This window comes from Pezoporus wallicus, unplaced genomic scaffold, assembly GCF_028554395.1.
Source record: "Pezoporus wallicus isolate ANWC-B61680 ecotype Strahan unplaced genomic scaffold, APGP_CSIRO_Pwel_v1 contig_6714, whole genome shotgun sequence".
In the NCBI taxonomy this organism is placed as follows: Eukaryota; Metazoa; Chordata; class Aves; order Psittaciformes; family Psittacidae; genus Pezoporus; species Pezoporus wallicus.
This window is the reverse complement of record NW_026637486.1, coordinates 268916-290830: the sequence shown is the minus strand read 5'-3', so window position 1 is coordinate 290830 and position 21915 is coordinate 268916. Positions and strand designations below refer to the sequence as shown.

Here is a 21915-nt window from a genome sequence, read left to right as displayed (position 1 = left end):
GGAGCCAAAGATTTGAGAGGCGCATCTCTTTGCAGCCTCATTCACTTCTCTTTGTACTGACGCATTGATTCTACAAGTCATCTATCATTTCAGTGTAGTAATTGTTCAGCACTTTAGGCTTTAGATTTTGCCTCTGTGTGGGCCAAGGGTGACTGCCGTTCTCTGCACCACAATGAAAATATACCTTACTAAACTGAAGTGCATTACAGTTCACCAGAATTTTCTATTAGGTCTTTAATTAGGTGGAAAAAAAGTGATGGTGGACACAGGTATTCAGAAGACCCGTACAATGTTTCCACTTCGACTGAGTGCCTATCAGTGCAAAAACAATTAAGAAGAAGAGAAAAACTCCCCTCAAACTTCCTACAACAAAGCAACAACATTTTCAGTTCTTCCTTTACTAATAATAGCAGAATAACACATGAAGACTGGCAGAATAATCTCTTACTAATAGAACCTGTACTGTCAATACGCAGTCTGGACATCTAGTCTCACCACCCTCACTGAAGATGAAAAATAAGTTGTTTGGCTTGAAACAATTACAACGACAAAAATCAGAATTAGTAGTTTTCAATCTGTAGACTGCAGACTACTACCAAAGTGTCAGAGAAAGGAGACTCTATACACTTGTCATACAACCATAGATACATACAAAATATCCAAGAGAGCTGGTATTTCAGAAGCAGTGAACAACACCCATTTCAATCCTCCATAACTTTAAATCTCTCCCTGTCTTTCTTCAGATACAGGGCTTTAAGAGTAACTTCCCCCCAAACCCTGTCAAAAGAATTACCGTCTATTGTCAAGGAAATAATTCCAATGCAGAGGTTTGAAAACATGTATTAAATTTTAAGGAGCAGAGCCAGGATCACAACATCTTTTCATTGATATCAGAAGGAACCACATCACAGATTTCTTTTACATGCTGATAGAGGAATTCAATCAAAAAAAACCAAACAGGTCTATTATCCTTCCTTTGGTACATCTAATAGAATGAGGGAATCCTAAAAACAATGCTAGAAATATTAAGGGGAAAGAGGGATGGTGGAGAGAGGACACAAACTTTGTTAGATACACACTACACCAAACTACACACTACTGAATAAAATAAATATCCTTGTATTGGTGGAATGCTGTTTACTCAAATTCACTGTGATTCATTACCCTGCATATGCAGACAGTATGAGTAAGACTGCTGCACAAAACACCACGAAGTATACTGTAATCTTGTTTGCATAATAACCCAGATAAAATCATAAATAAAAAGAGTTTCCAATTGAAATTCCTTGAACATAATTCTGAAGTAGAGAATACGACAACCATAGAACCGGGTCTAGAAATATGTACTTGACAAATGCCAATTTAAAACATCTCCTATGCCTTAATTTAAAGCATATGTAGGTTTGGTATTCAATCAAGTGGAAAACCTCACTTCTTCCCCCTGTTTTATGGGGTACAATCACAAAACAAAGAAAACTGCATGTAAGTAGTTATGCTAAAATGAGACCACAGGTCAGATTTCATCTCCTCTGTCTTGACTTCAAAATTGAAAGACAATTAAAGATATTACTTTTCCCCTTCAATTTGGAATGAACAATGGATTGGGATACTGTGAGCACAGAAGACAAAAGATCCCAAATTCCAAATGACATTCAAGCACCAAGCCAGCCAAAGCCCTCTACTCTGTCCCAGCTGTATGTGAAACAGGGGATCAGATCCCTCTACTTCATAATTACTTTATGTTTGTGAAGTGGTTTGAAAATGAAAAATGCTCATTACAGAGCTCAAGCCTGCAGGGCAATGCTTAACAGCACATATATTTCTGAAATACACTAGCTTAGGCACTATATTGATTACAAGCTGCAGGATATTATTCTAATGCTATCTGAGGGATCACAGTGGCAACAGTTGAAATACCATGTGCAATCCCAGCCACAGCATTTTTTCACTGTATTAAAAAAGAGCTTCAAGATGGGGAATTCCATGATGAGGTATACATAGTTCTACAGGGAGTAATGACTACAGATGCTATTTGCATCAATGTCCTTGTGGCAAGAACCAGGATGATGGATCACAACTGAGACTACAGAGAGAGTTAACACTCACCCTTTTGAAGGGCATGACTCACTTTAGATTCTAATATAGTTGTCTGACATAAACTTGGGACTCCTGTATTTATGATTTATTTTAATCAAATATCCTACTTGTGGAAAGAGGTGATAGCTTCTCTGCATTACAGATACAAATACTATGCAAATGTAAATTTTATGTCTCACTCTTCAGCTCTGATCATACATTTTTGACTTGGCAGGATGACAACTGTCTAAATTAATTGAAGGCAATATTAAAAGGCAGTTTCTGGGGTTTTTTGGTTAAAAAAGAAGTCAGAGAAAATTGTGTGTCACACAAAAGGTCAATGGGAGGGAGGCTGTCTTTGGGGTGTCCTTTTGTGATAAAATTACATATGTTCTTGTAAAGTGCAGTTCCAAGAATTAAAAGCAGAATTTCACAAAGGACCTCTTTTCAACACAAAGCACTTTGAGATATTTGAGATGTTTTGACATATTGTATCACTTGCTGCTTTTCTATAATCATAAAACAGGAACTGTTTTTACCATTTAATTTTTTTCAAGTGATAGACAGGCAGTAAATAAAACCCCATGGTTTTAAAGAGGTTCTTTCTCCACCATCACCCATTTTCACCCCTTCAGTTACAGCACAGCTACACAAACAGCTGGTTTAGCATTTGGCAAGACTGAAGGGACAGAACAGAAGGGACAGCAGATACTTCCTAATGCAGACCTGCTCCCAGACAAACCAGAACTGTTTACAAAGAGAACAGAACTGGTTTTGGATCTTCCTACTCATTCATCTCACTTCACCTACTCATTTCTGGACACCACAACTTTTATTGCCTTGATTGTACTAAGTACTATAGCATTGTTTGAACATAAAGACAAGATAGCTTGACTGAAGCAGATGGACAGGTTAAAAATTACACCTCATCCTTTTTATCAAACTGAGAATTTATTTGCACTTACAAGGCAAAGTTACTATAAAGTAATAAATCTGGGTATCTATCAACTGCATCTGCCAATTTAGTTTTGCCAGTCCACCCAGTCTCAGCATATCACTAACATTTCCATCACCTAGATGAACTCTCTGAAGTAAACTATTACTTTTTGCTTCCATTTACAGCCAAGGCTGATTCAAAAGCCGGCAGAAACACTTGCCCTGCTGGTTCACGTTAATGTGAGAACATCACAGTGTTAGAAAAGCAGTGCACTAACACCCTCTACCGAGGCATTCTGGCAAAGACCCACAAGGAGGGTGACAAAAAACATCAGTATCAAATCTTCCTTTCCTTGTTTTACTATTATATGGCTACGCTATACAAAAAAAAAGAATAAAAGAAATTTATTTTTAAGCTAGATAAACTATAGCTGTCGAGTTAAAGATGCATAATGGAAAAGTATTAAGAATTTGACACCATGGGAATTGCAGCTGGGAACTGAGCCAAAAGATTCTGTGCCTCACTTTGGTTTTTGTTCATTGAGGCTATAATGGATAGCATAAGAGAAGTCTCAGTAACGACTAGTAAAGGGAGACTGGAAATGGAAAAGACCTGATCTATAGTACCCTAGAAATAATAAAGCTCCTCTTTATTTAAACACCTAAGTTTACACTGAGCATAAAGGTGGAGTAAGTTTGACCCACAGCTGGAGTTTTACAGAGCACTGCAGGCACACACGCATGCATCCACATACCTGCCTAACCTGAAAGGGCTTTTTAGATTATCCCATTTTTTGGATAACCACAAAACCAAATGGGAATAAGGGCAGTTCATCCAGCCAGAAAGCACAATTGTTTCTGGTATTATTTTACCAGACACAGCAGCAGCTCAAGCAAAAACACTGTGCTTAGTTTCAGATGGGAAGTAGAGAACCTTATGTTCAGAAAGACTTAGAAGTAGAGTATATGTTAGCACAATGCAGCCATGACACTGCCCAAGGTGCTAGAACTAACAGTAAAAATCAACACTAAAAGTGTAGCAGATTATTTAACAATCAAACCATTTGGGATGCGAATTGATTTAATCACAGGTTTATATATAAATCCAAGACCACCTCCATTTCTTTCTGCCTTGTTCGCTGAAGCTCCTGCTACATCTTACCACAGCAGGCATCTATTGCAAAGTGTACATATTGCCCTCTAGAACAGGTCTTGTGTCACTTTATATCAGAAAGCAGAGGAACATCATGAAATGTCTCACAACTAAGCAAAAATTGCTGCTTTATTGATCAAGTTGTATTATACTTAGTATTTTCCCCCTATTTTTAAAAAATAAATTACCAGGGTTACTCACTCCTCCATATTATCATTGGCCTCTATAACTGAATGACTGAAATGTAAACCATTTGATTAAAATTGTCTCCAAAATCAGTAGTTTTACAACGGCCACAAACTTCAGTTTTACAAATCTAGACTTTTAACAATGCCCGAGACAGGTGACTATTAAAATGTGCACTTTCACATCATTTCAAATGCTGAACACTTAAAGAGTCCATCCTCAAATTCCTTCATTTGTATTCTGCACTACCAATTATCGTCTATTTCAGGAAAGGCACCAGCTGTGCACTTCCTTCTCCAGGAAGATCCACAAAGCAGAGCTAGCATCTGTACCAAAGGGAACAATACACCAAGGGCTTCAAGAAACTCCTTTTGGATTTTCAGCTGTAAAGTAACTCCTGGGCTAACTGAAAGCTGAAGCGACTCAGGCACTTTCTTAATTAAGACTCACCAACATGGAAAGGGAGAGCAGGCTTCACTTCTAGCATGTGTTTTTGGCTTTTTTTAAACAACAGCAATTAAAAAATCAAACCACCTCCAGCTTGTACATTCCATAGTTACTTTCTTTAATATGTATTTAAGTTATGAAGAAGTAGCTGTACTTACCTCCCTAACAGACAGCTGTGGGGGTAGTGACACAGAAAATACAAAACTAGTGAATTGGTAATCAGCAGAATTAACCTTTTGGCACACCTGCAATAGAAGGATTTTAATATTAAAGCACACAACGGACCGGAGTTGAGAAGCTTTCAGGATATTCTTTCTTCTACAGTAATCACTGTAAATCCATGTTAATACACATTCAGAGAGATGCTGAACACACAGAGTAATCCCTAACAACTTATTGAAATAAAAGCTTTTTTGTTCTGTTAAAAGCAAGCAATTAATAAACTGTACCCTTATTGCTATGAAACAACTAAATCTGCTTTTTTATGACTAAGACTGATTGTATACCAAAATCTTAGCGCAGTGAATTATACCACACTGACCAAAGGCTGAAACAGCTGGCTCAGAAATGCCTTTCTTCATGGCAGAGATACAATTCTATGACAATAAATGTTTAAGATCCTGGGATAAGACAAAAACAAACACTTATCTACAGGATTAATTCATAATCTTTCTTCATTGTAAAAAAATGGTGTTTGTCACTGGAAATAAAAGTAAGAACACAAACAGATATTAAACATTTTAAAGCAGGGTGGTAAGAGCTGATGACTAGATGTCCCTAACAGAAGTAAGCTCAAACACACATAGAGAAGTCTTCTAAAACATCAGTGATTTAGTGAATGCTAAATATGAATTCTGAGCTTTCAAGGTGAATTCAACATCTCAGATAAGAGAATTTCCTTATGAAATAATCACTTTTTGTGATGCCATAGCAAAAGCTGGCAGATTTTCCACTGCTACTCAAGAGTTAAATCTGAAGTAAGTCTTAGAAGTGGATTCTGTAAAAATACATATAATCTACCAACAGAAACAAAAAAGAAACATCATGCACTGCAGCAACAAAAACTATATACTGTACTTTGTTTAGTCCCCTTTTTAGATACATTCATGCTATTAAACCAAATTATTTTCTACTAAAACTGTTAAACATAAATACAAGTGTGACTTTTCCAGCTGATATTTCAGTTTGTCACATAAGCAATTTTACAGCTCAAAGATGATGTTTGCAACACTCATTTTGCCCATATTCTCTCCTAGCTCATATTTTCTCCAACAACTACAAATCTGTTGTATCACCAACACATTTTCTTTCTCTGTGGCTTTCTAAATAGTAGTGCATTGTAAAGACAGACTTGTGCTGTATTAGGAATGTGTAGTTAAGCTGAAGCAGTTGACGCCTCCTCATTTTCCCTTCATGTAGAAAAAGTGAAGGGAGGTCAACATTTACAGTGTGGTTTTCCTTGTAATCTAAGCATCTGAACCTCAGATTATCTCCTAAATTCATGTAACCATGTATCTGTTAGTCCTTTCCTTAGGAAAATGTGCTCCTAGCAGTGATTCCATTGCACTCACACTGCTGTTTTTTTAACAAGTTACGTTATTATAAGCCCTGGGAAAAATATGGTCACAACAGTTTCTTTCCCAGCTACACAGGAGGTGTGCAAACACTGTCAGCGAGCAGTATGTAGCTGAATGGTGCCATCTACATTTCAAATATTCAAAATAGGTATTGCAGTTGCTTTTCTACTATCTTTCTTTCAATTGTTTAACTGTGTGGTGTTTTTAATCACCAGCTCTACCCCTTAGGCTCCTGCATACACAAGCTCCAGGAAAAGTACACAGAAAGACTAAGAACAGGTATTTACCTTTTTAACAAAGTCAGCCTCACAGAACTCCTGAAGAATTCCCAAACACACATTGCAAACCTTCACATCCGAGTTCTCCACTGCAGTATTTTCATCATTAACCTGAGGAATCTGCTGGAGCGCACCATTGTGGTTCAGATCCTCGGGCCCTTCTTCAGGGTGTTCAAGTCTGATTCTCTTACACGGGGGATCAACTACATCAAAACAAACTGTATCTTCTTTTTCTGGACCATTTTTCAGAAATTCTTTTAAAACCTTCATCAAATCCTAATACAAACAGAGGAATCATGTTCCTGTTTTTGTCTCTTTTCTCCAATGCACATACAAACACAATTCTATTCTAGCTTAGCCTTAGTGTATGCAATTGATAACTTTGAGTTTAGACCAAAAGACACCTACACAATTAAAAAGCTCCAAGCTGTATTTCTCTCAAAATGTTATCCAGAGAAATTGAATTTTGCTGAACAGATTTCTCTATCATCCAAGAGGAGCGTAAACATTTTACAGACCTCACTTGCAGAAATGTATTTATCTTGGCCTCCATTGTTATTCAATGCAAATAGATGTTTATTGCCTTTTTGTCATTTAGATTATGTTAGAATCTGATTCCTCTACCTCCATTAGCCCAGATGAATAGGAAAAGAGTTGGCTAGCATAGTATGAGAAGAAAATGAGAACAGGTACAGGTGAAGGTGAAATTAAATACATAGAGGAAGAATTTCATATGAAGGGAGAAGCCTACAAAAATTAAAGGATGTGCTGGTGAGGAGAGAGAAGAATTACCTGCATATCTCTGAATTTTAGGAAGGATGAGTGATAGAGGCAAGACACAATTCAGAAAGATTTATTAAAAAGTCTTCACTAACAAAGAGGTTACTGTCTTGTTGCAACTCAGAGGAAAATCAGGTAGAGATGCAAAAGAATGAAGAATGGCATACAGAATGAACACTTCTCAAAAGACTGACAGAAAATGGAAAGGGATATGGTAGAAAGATGTTAAAAATGAATTCTGGGAAGTCTAAACTTGACCAAATGTGAAACAATCAAGACAGACACGAGAAGATGGAAGCATAAAGACAAGGGATTAGACCAAGTAGATAGAAATGTTTATCTGGCCTACAATAAGAGGTCTCAAGGAACCAACATAGAGGAGGAGGCAAAACTAAGTTGAGGAGTACCGACTACAAGAATAAAGGCAAGAAAGATTGTGCACAACTAGGAAAAATTTGAAGAACACTGAATTTCAGCATTAAGGTCAGCTAAAAAGGACACCTACTAACACTGTGTTTAACTGATTGAAAAGATTTATTCTGTGCTCCATAATTTTTCAGTTACAACCCCCTACCAATTCTACTGAAAGAAGGAATTATCAGGTAAGTTTGGAGCAGACAGTTCCTCCTTTCCACCAGCTACATGGCCCATGGGCCCTTTACTACCTATTACCTTAAAGGAAAAAGAACAGAGAGAAGAGTTATACATGCTCTGCTTTAAAAATGATGGAGCCACGCCATGCCAAAGCTCACATGCCGTGTTTTCTGGTGGCTTTGAGGAATACACAGTGACGTTCACAGTCAAGCTTAACATTTAACCCACAATGATCACTATATTCTATGATTCTTCTGATTCCTCACAATTGCACAGCATAGCAGAAGTCCTTCTCCATAAGTCTTTTTACAAAGTGTTTTCCTCTCAGGCAAAGAGTCCAAGAATACAACCAGCTTCTCCATCAAGGTAGCACAGAGAACACTGGATTCATACGTTCACACATTCTAATTAGAAACACAAAGAACAAACCTTGTATGGATGTCTATAAAGCATCTGTGATCCCACGCTGCAGAACCTTAAAATACACCGTGGGCAAGTGCCAGCGTTCAGCAACAGCTGAACAATTGGTCTGTCCTTTTCTGTTAGGGAAGACATGCTGGAAAATTCTAAAATTCAAAATAGAAAAGAGAATAAAAAAGCTTGAATAAATACAATTCAGCAACTCAACAATGAAAGGACTCACTTAACTGCACCAAATTTAGAATCACTGGGTTTTGTGTGTGCTCTAGAGGAAGTTTAGGATACCTGTTTCTCTTAAATCAAAGGCACAACAGAATTAGAAGGCCAACCCAAAAAGACCACTGACTCAGGGAAAAGCTTCTATACTTCCTACAAAAACCTGAAGTCAGTGTTCCGACAAAGGTGTGCTGAGCTTTTGCCATTGGTTTTCTCTCTAATAACGTGCACTACATGACACGGTGTTAGTTACTGAATGAAGGAGGGTGGAGCTAAGACATATTAAGACCAATGTAAAATGGAAATTCCTTCCAAACTGCAGCAACTAAAGAATCAGTATGTTAAAATCACAGGGAATAAAAAAGCCCCAAAAACGTGCCACCACCTTTGGTCATACAAAGCCCCAAAGCCAAAGGAAGACTTTTCTATCCTTCAGACACTTCAATTTTGAAAGATTCTTATTTCCCATCTCAAATATAGAACTCCTGCTTTTGTGAGAGACCTCATAATGCTTTTATTTCCTACAAGATGATGGCTAATTTGCCTTCCTGTCATTCTCTCGGCCCAGAGCTTTAGAACAGACTAATTTCTTTGACCAAAATTTAATAATAGGATAGATCCCTGAACTTTGAAAGTTACTGAAAAACAGAGATTCCCAGTGATCTGTTCACCCTTCCTGGGTATCAAGGAAATATTAGGAGGCAATAAGATAACCACAGTTGTTCAGACCAAAGAATCAGCCTACTGTCACCCAAAGCAGGGATAAACACATGCCACAGGAAGATCTGTGTGCGCAGGGCACGTGCCTCTGCCAAGAGCTCTCTGCTTCCAGTTACTGCTGGTTTGAGGATTCCTCTGCCCTAGCATGCTTTGGCTGTTGGTAAACCTGAGCAGCATTTTCCTTCGATCCTTCAGTGTCTCTCTGAAATTGTTTTGCTTCTAAATCCTTTGTCAAGGAATTCCACAATACCAACTGACAGACGAACCACCCGAATTCATTTAGGGGCTTAGCTCCTGTGAGCAACACTTGATGTGACTCCCTGTTCGATGGTTTTGTATTGCAAGTGCTGCTGTAGAGGCAGCATATACTGCTATCCTCCACACTAGCACAACCTGTTACACCTCTAATGTTCTGTCCTACTCATGAGTGCCTGCCTTGTGCTGAAATAGCCATGGAAAACCTTCACAACATGGGAAAAGTTAATAATTCAATTAATTTATCTTCTCCTGGATTGGGATTCTTTATGGTAACCTGTAAAAAACAAAGACTATCTAGAAAAGTTCAAACTTGCTTTTAAGAAAGAAAAAATGTATGCTTTTAGGTAACTTAGCTCGATTCTGCTTGACAAGACTTGAATACTGTTTAATATTTAACACAACTGTGTTTCACGCTACCAAGAAGATAAGGAGAGAAGCGCCATAAGAAACCTTTCCCCTCCACGAGGATTTAATACTGGCGCCGAACGCCCGCAGCCCGGCAGAGATAACAGGTACCGGTGGCCACTGATCCGCTTTCCCCGCCGACACCCGACACAAATCACCCCGCAGCCCCCCACCCGCTATCGCGACATTAGTCGCAATAGTGACCAGGCCAGCCCTGAGCGGACCAGCGGCGAGAAGCACCCCCGCTCCCGGCCCGGGACCTCAGGTGTCGGTGAGGGGACCCCATAACCCCCCACACACACACGAGCGCGGGCCCGACCGTTAGAACCATTACAGCCCCCCCGCATGGGCTGAACCGAGGGGATAAGGGAGTGAATGGGGGCCTCTCATCACAGGGACCTCTCCCACAGGAGGCCGGAGGCGCCGCAGATGGGCTCCGGGCGGCTACCGCCCCCCCCCGCCCCGCTCCGCCCGGCTCCCGGCGAGCAGCGATCACCTCACGGCTCCCCTCGCTCCGCACGGGGCCTCGCCCCCCAAACCCGTCGCGCCACAGGCTTGTGCAGCGGCAAGGCAGAGCGCATCGATGAGGCGGCGCGGCGGGAAAGCCGTGCCGCGGAACAGCGGCTGGTGAATAGCTCGGCGCTCCCGCATCGCGCCTGGCAGTGGGCGGGCGGCGGAGCGCGGCAGGCCGGGCCGGGCCGAGCCGGGCCGAGCCGGACCGGGGGTAGAGCGGGGTCCGCAGGCGGGCAGAGATGGCGTCGCAGCCGCCGCCGAAGCCATGGGAGAGCCGGCGGCTGGCGGGAGCCGTGGCGCCGGCCTTCCAGTGAGTGCGTGCGCCGGGTGTCCGCGGCCTGTGGCGGGGCTGGGTGCTCTCCCCTCAGGGCGGCTGCTTGCGCCTTCCCCTCCTCGGGCCTCCCGCCTTGGCCTTCTGCCCTGAGGCGAGCTCAAAGGTCGGGCCCAGCCGGGCTGAGCCTCCGGCTGGGCTGAGCTTGAGGTGGGGTCGGTTTGGGCGGCCCTGGGGAAGGAGGAGTGATCTGTTGGGGTGTTTCGGGGTCGCTTATCCCGTTGTGTGCCCGCTGGGGAGGGTCTGTGGTGTATCGCGGTTCTTGGTAGGGAGAGGGAGCTGTTGTCCAGCCGTGTTTTTGGCTGTAGGAAGCTGCGTGTTTAATGAGGCGAAGGAAGAGCTTCATTGTTGCCATGAGTGGGTAGTTGGTCTGAGTGCAGGATGATACACACCTGGGGTAATCACAGGCATAGCTACAGACTGGGAGGAGTGATCCAGAGCAGCCCTGAGGAGAAGGGCTGGGGGGCTTTGGTAGACAAGAAACTCAACCTGAGCCAACTCCAGTGTGGGCTTGCAGCCTAGAAAGCCAACCGTATCCTGGGCTGCATCAAAAGGAGTGTGACCAGCCGGTCGAAGGAGGTGATCCTGCCTCTCTACTCTGCTCTTGTGAGACCTCACCTGGAGTATTGTGTGCAGTTCTGGTGTCCTCAACATAAAAAGGGCACGGAACTGTTGGAACAAGTCCAGAGGAGGCCACGAGGATGATCAGGGGACTGGAGCACCTCCTGTATGAAGACAGGCTGAGGAAGTTGGGGCTGTTCAGCCTGGAGAAGAGAAGGCTGCGTGGAGACCTCAGAGCAGCTTCCAGTATCTGAAGGGAGCTACAAGGGTGCTGGAGAAGGACTCTTTGTCAGGGATTGTAGTGATAGGACAAGGTAATGGGTAACGGGTTAAAACTGAAACAAGGGAAGTTCAGGTTAGATCTAAGGCAGAAGCTCTTCCCTGTGAGGGTGCTGAGGCGCTAGCACAGGGTGTCCAGAGAAGCTGTGGCTGCCCCATCCCTGGCAGTGTTCAAGGCCAGGTTGGATGGGGCTTGGAGCAACCTACTCTAGTGGAAGGTGTCCCTGCCCGTGGCAGGGGTTGGAACTGATCTTAAGTTTCTTTCCAACCCAGACCATCCTGTGATTTATGATAGAGCGTGGGTGTGCATTACTGGGAAGTGTACAGCTGTGTGAGCATGTGTGCCTCTGTAGGAATGGAGAAGCTGTGTGTCATCCTCAGGAGTTGGAAAATATGTGTGTATATGTTTGTCTCCAGTGTGTTCACCCAGGAATCTGAGCTCTTCCAGAAAATCCACCCTGCTCATGGAGAAGGATGTTGTACAGAAAGTGTTTGTAAACTCCTTTTTAATTAGAAATCAAGGAAAGCTTGTTTACCTTGGGGTTTTCATTTGGTGCTGGCGATTGCAATTAGAGTGAGCTGAAACCAGGCAAAAGGCTGGCCCAAGACTAAGCACTCAACAGCAGCTTTGCTTTCGCTGCAAGCTGAAGCTTCTTGAGCAAGAAATTTGAAGTTAATTTTTCTTGGTGAGGTTATCTACCTCATTTTAAATCAATTCAAGCAGCTTTAAAGTGAGGTGTTCTAAGTTAACTAGTGGGGAGGGGAATGTGGTGTGACTTAAGGTGTAGTACCTCTGTTTTCTGTGATAATAATTTACTTTTGCTTCTGTTTTTTAACTGTTAACAGAGTTAAACTCTATGATGGGGAAGAAAAAACAAGCAGTATAAAGATATAAATGTTATTCTTTACTGTGGAAACCTGTAAGTTTTGCTGAGAGGAAGTTGTTCCTTATCTTATAGACAAATAGTATAGCAAGTGTGCTTCATACTGAAAGCAATGAAGAAAGAAGCAGCTTCATAGAAATTCAAACTTGACTTCTTTTTTTTTTTTTTTGGTTGGTTATGGCTTTTTCCTGTGAATTCAATGGGCTACAGAAGTGGAAAGTCATTGGATGAGGCAGTAAACATAGGAAATGACAAACATTTTTTACTTTTAGGATGATAATATGTGATTAGCTTTTTGATGAAGCAGCAGAAGTTGGACAGCTGGTTGACAGAATTCAAATACCAGTCTAGTGCTTGCAGTGTTATTATGAAGAGCATATATAAAATTACTTAAACTTATGGGATAGAACAATATACAAATAGAAAGGGATAAAAGTTTACTAAATTAAAAACAGTTACGTGACTCATAATACCTCTTTCTGCCAGCAGTTAACAGTAATAGATTCAATCCCTTGACATGCTACATAAAGGTAATTAGATAGTTTAGGGAGAGGGGAAAACTGGGGAACCAAAGCCCTTGTATATGTTGTATAATTACTGAGATCCTCAATTAAGTCACACCACCCTTTTCTCTAAGGGTGATTCAAAGGAGCTCTCAAACTTCTTTCCTGCTGTATCACTGGTTCATTGTATAGAAGAGCTGAGAACAAGTATTGGAAATGCAATTGAAATTTTCAATTCAGGTTGAGAGGTTTGTAAATATTCTTGGGAGTGCACGTGAAAAGGTTTTATGTGCAGAAAAATTACCTGGGTGTTACAGCATGAGGTTTGATGAATCTGGATGTAACATTTCATGCATTCTTAGTCAATACAATAAATAGACTGAAAGTTTCTCCACGTGTGCATTTCAGAAATGCTGTGGTTAAACATTTACACTGAATATCTTATGTTGTTTTTTTTTTTTATTCCTTGAAGACCTGTATTTCCTGACTGGAGTTTTTACTTCCCACAAACATTGTGCAACAAGCCGAGTGTTTGCCTACCAGATTCCCTATCCTAGCACTACTGAGATTTAGATAGTTATATGCTTTAATATTTATATTGTTATAATGTGTATATACCTTCATATTTATATAGTTAGCCAAGAGCTCTGGAGGAAAGGAAACTCTAAACTTATTTTGAGTACTGATCTTGTTTGTCTGAATCTGTTTAGGTCTGCTGACTTGGGTGATAACCTGCTGACCAGACCTGGACCACCCACAGTTGCCCGAATACCTCCACCTATTTTGCCAAGACCATCACAGCAAACGGGCAGCAGTAGTCTGAACACTTTCAGGCCAGCATATAGTAGTTCTTTTTCTCCAGGCTATGGTTCATATGGAACCTCTTTTTATGGAAGCTATAGTCCTTACAGTTATGGATATGGTGGTTTGGGTTATAACCGCTTTCGTGCAGATGATATTCCTCCCAGCAGGTTTGTTCAGCAGGCTGAAGAAAGCAGCAGAGGTGCATTTCAGTCCATTGAAAGTATTGTGCATGCCTTTGCCTCGGTCAGCATGATGATGGATGCTACCTTTTCAGCTGTATACAACAGTTTCAGAGCTGTGTTGGATGTAGCCAATCACTTCTCCCGCCTCAAAGTACACTTTACAAAGGTCTTTTCAGCTTTTGCTTTAGTGAGAACTATAAAGTATCTCTACCAACGCCTTCAGAGATTACTAGGTCTGCGGAAGAGCTCTGAGAATGAGGATCTGTGGGCTGAAAGTGAGGGGACTGTGGCTCGTGTTGGCCTTGAAGACAAGGCGGCTAACTCTGCAAAATCCTGGCCTATTTTCTTGTTCTTTGCGGTTATAATGGGAGGTCCCTATCTCATTTGGAAACTGCTTTCTACTTACAGTGATGAAGAAACAGGTAAAGATCTGCAGCACAAGTGAAATGTGGCATATACTGTTCTTTTCATTAGCATGTGCATAGTGATTAATCTTATACTACAGTAATAGAAGTTAGTAGATACTGGGATACAATACACATTTTAGGCATGTGATGCAAGTAACAGCCAATAGCAGCCTGTTCTTGAGTTAGGCTGCAGTCATGGTAAACTTTTTATGTGATTCCAAAGTCATGGTTCCTTTCTGTTTCCTTTCCGTTAGATGTAGCAGCTGGGGAGGGGAGGGAAAGTATTGGTTGGATTGACTCAACAAATCATGCTTTGTTACTTCTATCAATTCTCCATTGGAAACATTTTAGCAAGGAAGTTAAAGTATTTCCTTAATTTTCCTTCTAAAAAAAATACCAAACTCTATAATTCACAGCACATAAACTTTTAATTTCTTTTTTGGAAACAGTATCTAGTAATTGGGCGAGTGGAGAAGATGACCATGTAGTTGGAAGAGCAGAATATGACTTCAGTGCTCTCTCAGAAGAAGAAATTTCTTTCCGTGCTGGTGACATGCTAAAATTAGCACCCAAAGGTAAACTTTAAATTGAGTTTATTTTCTGATCACATGCGAAGTCATATTGTTAGAGCCTGAAAATGTTAAAACCCACCACTTTATTTGTCTAAACTCATCCACACTGATTTCTCCCTCCCCGTAAGTTATTATTTGCACTGTAATAAAACTTTTTGAGTATTGAAGATAGAACACAGCTTGCAGTTACCCAGGGAGTGCTTTGTGGTTACTCTTGTCATTACCTTTTCCTCACACGTGCTGCACAACTGTGAAAATCCCTAGGAATTTGCACTAAAGCAGTGTCATTGATTTCAGAACAAGCTGCACTTCACAGTACTCTTTAGGTCACCTCCTTATTGCAGATCCTGGTATTGTGCAGTAATTTGTATTCGCCTTTTATCACAGAGTTATTTTCTCTCCGTGAAGAGCTCTTGTGTCATCTACCTTCTGGTGTATTTGTGTCTCAACTGCAGTGTGTTTTGAATTGTTTTGTAACTTTGTGCATTTGCATTTTCTTCTTCAGAACAACAACCCAAAATCCGTGGTTGGCTTTTGGCTAGTTACGATGGCCAAACAACAGGACTTGTGCCAGCTAATTACATCAAAATCCTGGGCAAAAGAAGAGGTAGGAAAACAGTGGACCTGGAAAGGATTACAGAGCAACGGCAAGCCTTTCCCAGCACATCAGTTAGAGGATCCACTGCTACTGTGACTTTAGAGGAGCAGGAAGCTGCTTTTGATTCTGTTTTTGCTGGAAGTAATAAAGTTCCTGTTGCATCTGACTCCACCGTGGTTAGTGGAGAGAAGCAGGAACTCTAATGCACTTTCATCAACAAAGCAAGTGGACTGTGCTTTATTGATTAAAATGTAAGGTTTGTTGAAAATCTATATTGTAGTGGAACACTGATGGGTCTGTACCAGTTACTGCTGCTGCTGACTGGTGAAGGGGTGGAGGAATGATTGCTCAAATTAGTAGTATTTATTTTTGACTCACCTAAGGCTGTACATTAGTGATTCTACCCAAACCACCTGGCAACAGCTCTAAAGATCTTGAGACAGGGAGAATTGAAGCATTTATAACAAAGCAAATAAACAGAAAAAGAGACTTTTGGCCTGTTCTTGTGAAGGAGACAAACTGTAGGTGAAATCTGGAGATTAACATTCAGTCTTTATTGGAATGTTAGCTTGACAAGAGGCCTCTCCAATAGAGGTGCAAAGGGAAGATAGATTTCTGTAGGGTGTCCTCAAAAACTAAATGCTGAGGACCGTACATAGTAATAGTGCATTGTTTCCCCCTGAAAGGAGGGAGAATTGCAAGAGACACAACTGAATCATTAGAAATTTTGAGTTCCGTGCTTTTTTGTAAGAAGCAGGGCTTCTGTCATAAAGACCTTAGTTCTTATTAAAGTGGGACTTGTGAGAAAGGGAGGATAAATATGGTTTATAAAGGAAGAGCAGTGAGGCTTCAGCAGTAGTTCTAACCAATTCTCTTCTGTTTATTAGAGCAACATTAGAATGTTCCTCTAATAGAATGCATTAGAATGCAGCCAGCCACATTGCAGTGCACTTAGTAATTGTTATTTCTTTCTGTGGTAAAGTACCTTTGCATCACTTGCAGCCATTTTATGTTGAGCCTGATAACTGCCGATTAATAGTCTGTCACCTGCCATCTTCATCTCAGCTTGTTCCTGTTCTTTATTGATTTTATATGAATGTCAAAATATCTATCCTGCCTTTTAGTGCAGTAGGAAACCATTGGGTTGGGTGAAGTTTAAGGTAATTTGAGTGCTAAAGAAGAAGTAACATTTCTTGCTTACTTGTCTCAGTTAGCCAAGGTCTTGGAGTTAATTCTTTATGCTGCCTTTCAGATGGTAGATTTTGCAACTCCCCATAAGAGTTGAGGGCTCTGGTTTATCAAAAGCCATAAAAACATTGAGACTGCTCACAATATTTAGTATTTTCTTCATATTTGTGTTTGAGAATTCTCTCTTGAAATACCACTGGGCTTTTTTTTTTTCTAATGAAGCAAGAATAATTAACACCTTTTTCCTAGTAGTAGATAACATCTTGAGCTTTTGAAGGTTAGAGCAATGGGTAAAATAAGTAAAGCTTGTCTTAATCATTAAAATAGCTTTTTTTTTTATGTTAAAGCTACTTAAAAGTATTAGGAACAGTAGGGCATGTGCCTTTGCTTAACTGATCCAGTAGTTTCAGTTTGACTGTTTCTACAGAGATCTTCAACACCCATTATGTGATAGCACAGCTTTCAGTATTTATACTGAATTTGCATACAGCAAATTGCATTTGCTGGCCTTGAGTTCTTAGAATTCTCTTCATTATGACAGAACTCTGACAAGGAAAATCGAGGTGAGCACAGTTTTATTGAGGTAGAGTGGCTGAAAAGACAGATATTATGCTGCAACCTAGGATTTTAAAGTGATCTCTGAATGCCTGTTAATAATTACAACAAGAATTTAAGCAATTGTGCTCAGGTATTGGGAGATGGTGCAAAGAATCCTTTTTACTATATTGTTAGATCCTCAAATGCGGAGAGAAAGGAAAAAGTAGTTAAAGGGCAAATGAGGAACTTGAAGCTAGGCTTAAAACAGAGTATGTTCCTGAGACATTTCCCTCTGTACCAGGGCATTGAAGAACATTATCTATATTTTTATTTCAACAAGTGTTGTTTAAATAAAAATATAGATAGTTTGTTGTTGAAATAAAGCCAGCAAACAATCCTGAAATGTAAAATATATAGAGGGGAGAAAGGGGGTGGATCAGGTGTATGTACAATTCTGCTTACATTGTGTACTCTGAGAGGGAATTAATTTACTATGGTAAGATTTAATTAGTGGACTCTCGGCCTTTCTTGTGTCAGTGCAAGATTCAATAAGAGGAAGGGTCTTTTAAATGAATGAATAGTTAAGCCCCTAAGTTTTTGTAGAGTATCTGTTCACATAAACTTCTGTTTCCCAGCTTAGAACAAGTTGAGAAGACAGTATCATGTTTGTTGGAGTCTTTAAATCTTTTTTTTTTTAGAAAGATGAGTGTACTTTCAACTTCAGATAATATTAATTTGAAAACAATTCTTTCAGTAGGAAGATAGATTATTAATAACTTAACTGACTTGTCTTTATCATGGTTTGACTTAGTCTACCAATCACTGTCATAACTGTATCTGCTAAATCTTGACAAGAGTTTTTGATCCTTTCAGTCTTGCTATTAATGAGAAATGAAGGCTCTGGGGAAATGAAGTTATTATTTAACTCGCAGTTAATTGTACTGATTGCAGAAGGGTATTAAAATCCGTTGAAGTAAAATATGTACTTTGCTTGAAGATTTTGATTTTGATTTTTTTTTAATGCCCAAACTCACTTTGGGATAAAGTGTGAGTCCTATAATTCCATTGTTCATGTTTCTGCCTATATGTCAGGCTACAGAAAAAAAGAGGATCTAAATGTCTGCTGGTTGAAAAAGGGAGGCTGGCTGACAGGCTGCTTGAGACTTGCCCAAGTTTAGAGAGTTGAGAAGACTAAAAGCAGCATGTGTGGCTGCAACAGGAGTATGTAAAGGAGATCTGAAGAGAGATGCTTTTGAAATATTGCTAAACTTCTGCATTAGGCAATTGACTCTTACCTTGAGGTCTGTACTATGAAGTTACCTGTGTTTTATTCTTTGGAACAACTTATGTACTTGTAGCAGACCTAGAAGTCTGTAACAAACCCATGGCACTTCTTTATATAAGGCTTTAATTTAATCTTACTTTAATCTTACTGATACTGTTCCATATACCAACCATTTTATGCTTGAGTACTATGAGCTGATGCCAGTTTTGCCTGGTTCTTGGGCTGCTAGCATTGCATGAGCATGCCCACATTCAGAGCTTTGTTCAAGTTTCTGAATAATAAATTTAAACTATTCTTTTGCACAGCTTCAAACCTCTTCCTTATGTGGAACTAAACTGTATCTGAGCTAGTAAGATTGTTCTGACTTACTCATTGATCTTGGTGAAATCTGCCAGTGAGGTAAACACAAAGGAAATCGTTTCATATAAATCTGATCTGTTTGCAGTGAACATTTTCCAAAAGAGGTGTAAACTGTTTTTAAGTAGCCCCTTCCAGGTATTTTATCCATGCTGATGTGGCCATGTGTTGGGATTGGCAAACATTTTTGGCCTGTAATGGCAGGTGGTAGTTGCCTGTGTTCACAGGTAAGGAGAAACCTTTATTTTCTCCTTGTATCTTGTGACTGGTTCTTCTGCAAATGGATTTGAAGCAGGTTTGGGATCATAAATCTGTCTCCTGGATTCTGTAGCCATACGGAGCACAGCCTTTAAGTAGCTGGATAATCTCTCCTTGAAATGCATGTACCTGTATAACCAGTTTAACTAGTGTCCTGGGTTCAGCAATAGCAATCATTTTTCTCCTTCTTAGTAGCTGGTGCAGTGCTGTGTTTTTGACTTTCAGCTTGAGAACAATGCTGATAACACCAACGTTTTTAGTTGTTGCTCAGTAATGCTTACTCTGACCAAGGACTTTCTGAGTCCATGCTCTGCCAGGGAGGAGGGGAAGCCAGGAGGAAGCAGAGACAGGACACCTGACCCAAACTAGCCAGAGAGGTATTCCATACCACAGCACGTCATGCCCACTGTATAAACTGGGGGCAGTTACCAGGAAGGGCTAGATCACTGCTCGGGTTGGGCTGGGTATCAGTCAGCGGGTGGTGAGCGGTTGTATCCTCTTCCCTTGTTATCTCCCTTATTATTATTGGTGGTAGCAGTAGTGGGTTTGTGTTATACCTTAGTTACTGGGCTGTTCTTATCTCAGCCCGTGGGAGTTACATTCTTTCCATTCTCTCCCCCATCCCTCTGGGAGCAGAGGAAGAAAGAAGGGGAGAGTAAGTGAGTGGCTGCGTGGTTCTGAGTTACTGGCTGGGCTTAAACCACAACAGCTAGTAACATAGGTGCGATGTCAGTGGCACCCCTGGATCTTATCTACAGTTTTTAATGCTACTTTGAGTTTCTAAAATCCCCTGAATTTCACAATAGTCACAAAACTATAAGACTCAAGTAAATAACCCTGATTATTTGTGCTGTCAAAGGGTATTTTTAGAGGGGTTTTGGTGTTGGAAGTGAAATGCTTTAAATGCAAGAAGGTAGTTGCACTATCTTTCAGTTATTGGGAACTGCACAAGGATAGTGTCTAGGCTATTAAATGAGTAAAATCTGTGATACTGATTTTTTTTCAAATACTGTTGTTGGTATTTTTATTATTTAAAAAAAATGAAAAGGGAGGGACTGAATTTCTGCCTAACAGCACAGGTTACTTAAACAGTGGTACCAGTTCTCTGACATACCATCAAGCTTCCATTCATGGTGCAATAACTTAATGTCATAATAACCAGCTGTAGCATAGTCTGGGGATTGCAGTGGGAAAATATGAAATCAGGGGTGTGTTCTATTTTAGCTGACACCCAAACAAAGCTTTTGTAGTGACTTACAGACTTGAGATTTCATGCCTATATCTAGGTTGGTGCAATCCTTTTGCTCAGCTTTTCTGTGCTTTTTTTTTTTTGTTGCATTTTTGTTGTGTTACTCCAGACCTTAGGGGTGGGCTTTTTTGGGGAAGAAAATGGTTAATATCCATGTGGCTGTGATGATCTCAGTGATTCCTGCTAAAATATAAAGGGGGAGCAGGCTGTTCAACCTGGAAATGAGAAGCGGTGTGGAGATCTCATAGCAGCTTCCGCTATCTGAAGGGGGCCTTCAATGATGCTGGGGAGGGACTCTTCATCAGGGACTGTAGTGATAGGGCAAGGGTGATGGGTTCTAACTGAAACAGGGGAAGTTCAGGTTGGATATAAGGAAGTTCTTTATTGTGAGAGCGGTGAGGCACTGGAATGAGTTGCCCAGGGAAGTTTTAAATGCCCCATCCCTGGCAGTGTTCAAGGCCAGGTTGGACAGAGCCTTGGGTGACATGGTTTAGTGTGAAGTGTCCCTGCCCATGGCAGGGGTTGGAACTGGATGGGCTTTGAGGTCCCTTCCAACCCAAACCATTCTGTGATTAAGTTACCTAGTGTGATGCAGTGGGATCTAGACAGAGGCAGCAAGAAGAATGAATGGGGTAGAGGAGGGTTATTAAATATTGCACAAGAAACAGGGCATCTAACCTGGGCCTTAGCAGGGAGCTAAGTTTAAAATGTTTGGGAAGCTTCCATGCAGCAGCAGAGAAAGAGCAGTAAACAGACCAACAACAGCTGAAAGAGCAGGGATTCCTGGGTGGAATAACTGCAGCTGGTTTGAGAGGAGCCTGGGACAGCTCCTGGTGCCAGGCTGTTGTGTATCCTCTCCAAGCTGGATATTCTGTTACTGCTTTTACTGTCTCAGGTATTTAGATCCGCTGAAAACTTACGGGAAGCTTAAATTAAGGCTCCGCATCTTTGCTTAATTTATTTGATGTGCTTATATCTTGAGACTCATTCTTGTTCCTTATGCCCCCCCACGGCCCGTCAGTGGGGACTGAGGCACAGGCGGAGGCTCGTTTACGTCACCGCACGGTGACGTCGCCGAGGCGCAGCCTGACGTCACGGACACGTCACGCGGAGGCGGGGAGAGCCCCGCGCGGGGCGTTGCTAGGTTACCGCCCTTCCGGCCTTCCCATTGGCTCTTCCCGCCGGGAGGGGGCGGGGTCTCGGCGCTCTCCGGGAGGGTGGTGCTGGGCGGTGGCGGCGTGTGTGTGAGCGAGCGCCCGGCTGCCGCGATCCGGGCGCGGCAGGTAGGGACGGGGCGGCCCTGCCCCGGGGGTGCCGCCGCGCTGAGGAGACCCGGGCGGGCTCCGCCGGGGTCCCTCAGC

At 41.4% G+C, this 21915-nt stretch overlaps 2 protein-coding genes across 6 annotated transcripts in view; one reads left to right on the top strand and one right to left on the bottom strand.

Moving 5' to 3' along the window:
• The window catches only part of PUS10 (pseudouridine synthase 10), a 31399-nt gene extending 20818 nt beyond the window's left edge, over nt 1-10581 (bottom strand). For 2 of the 5 annotated variants that reach the window (XM_057405766.1, XM_057405768.1), the window contains exons 1-3: nt 8457-8663; nt 6663-6929; nt 4957-5043 (exon numbers count right to left, since the gene is read on the bottom strand). In XM_057405766.1, coding sequence (XP_057261749.1) covers nt 4957-5043; nt 6663-6929; nt 8457-8582 — 480 coding nt within the window. In that variant the 5' untranslated portion in view covers nt 8583-8663. Of the gene's footprint in view, nt 1-4956; nt 5044-6662; nt 6930-8456; nt 8665-10542 lie in introns of those variants that run through there. The other 3 variants (XM_057405767.1, XM_057405770.1, XM_057405771.1) reach the window with 3 other exon arrangements.
• Nucleotides 10582-10739: 158 nt separating this feature from the next.
• PEX13 (peroxisomal biogenesis factor 13) lies at nt 10740-16164 on the top strand. The gene is made up of 4 exons (XM_057405772.1): nt 10740-10869; nt 13828-14525; nt 14960-15085; nt 15588-16164. Exons 1-4 carry the CDS (start codon nt 10799-10801, stop codon nt 15881-15883), a joined length of 1191 nt encoding a protein of 396 aa, XP_057261755.1. The 5' UTR covers nt 10740-10798; the 3' UTR covers nt 15884-16164.
• The last annotated feature ends 5751 nt before the right edge of the window (nt 16165-21915 follow it).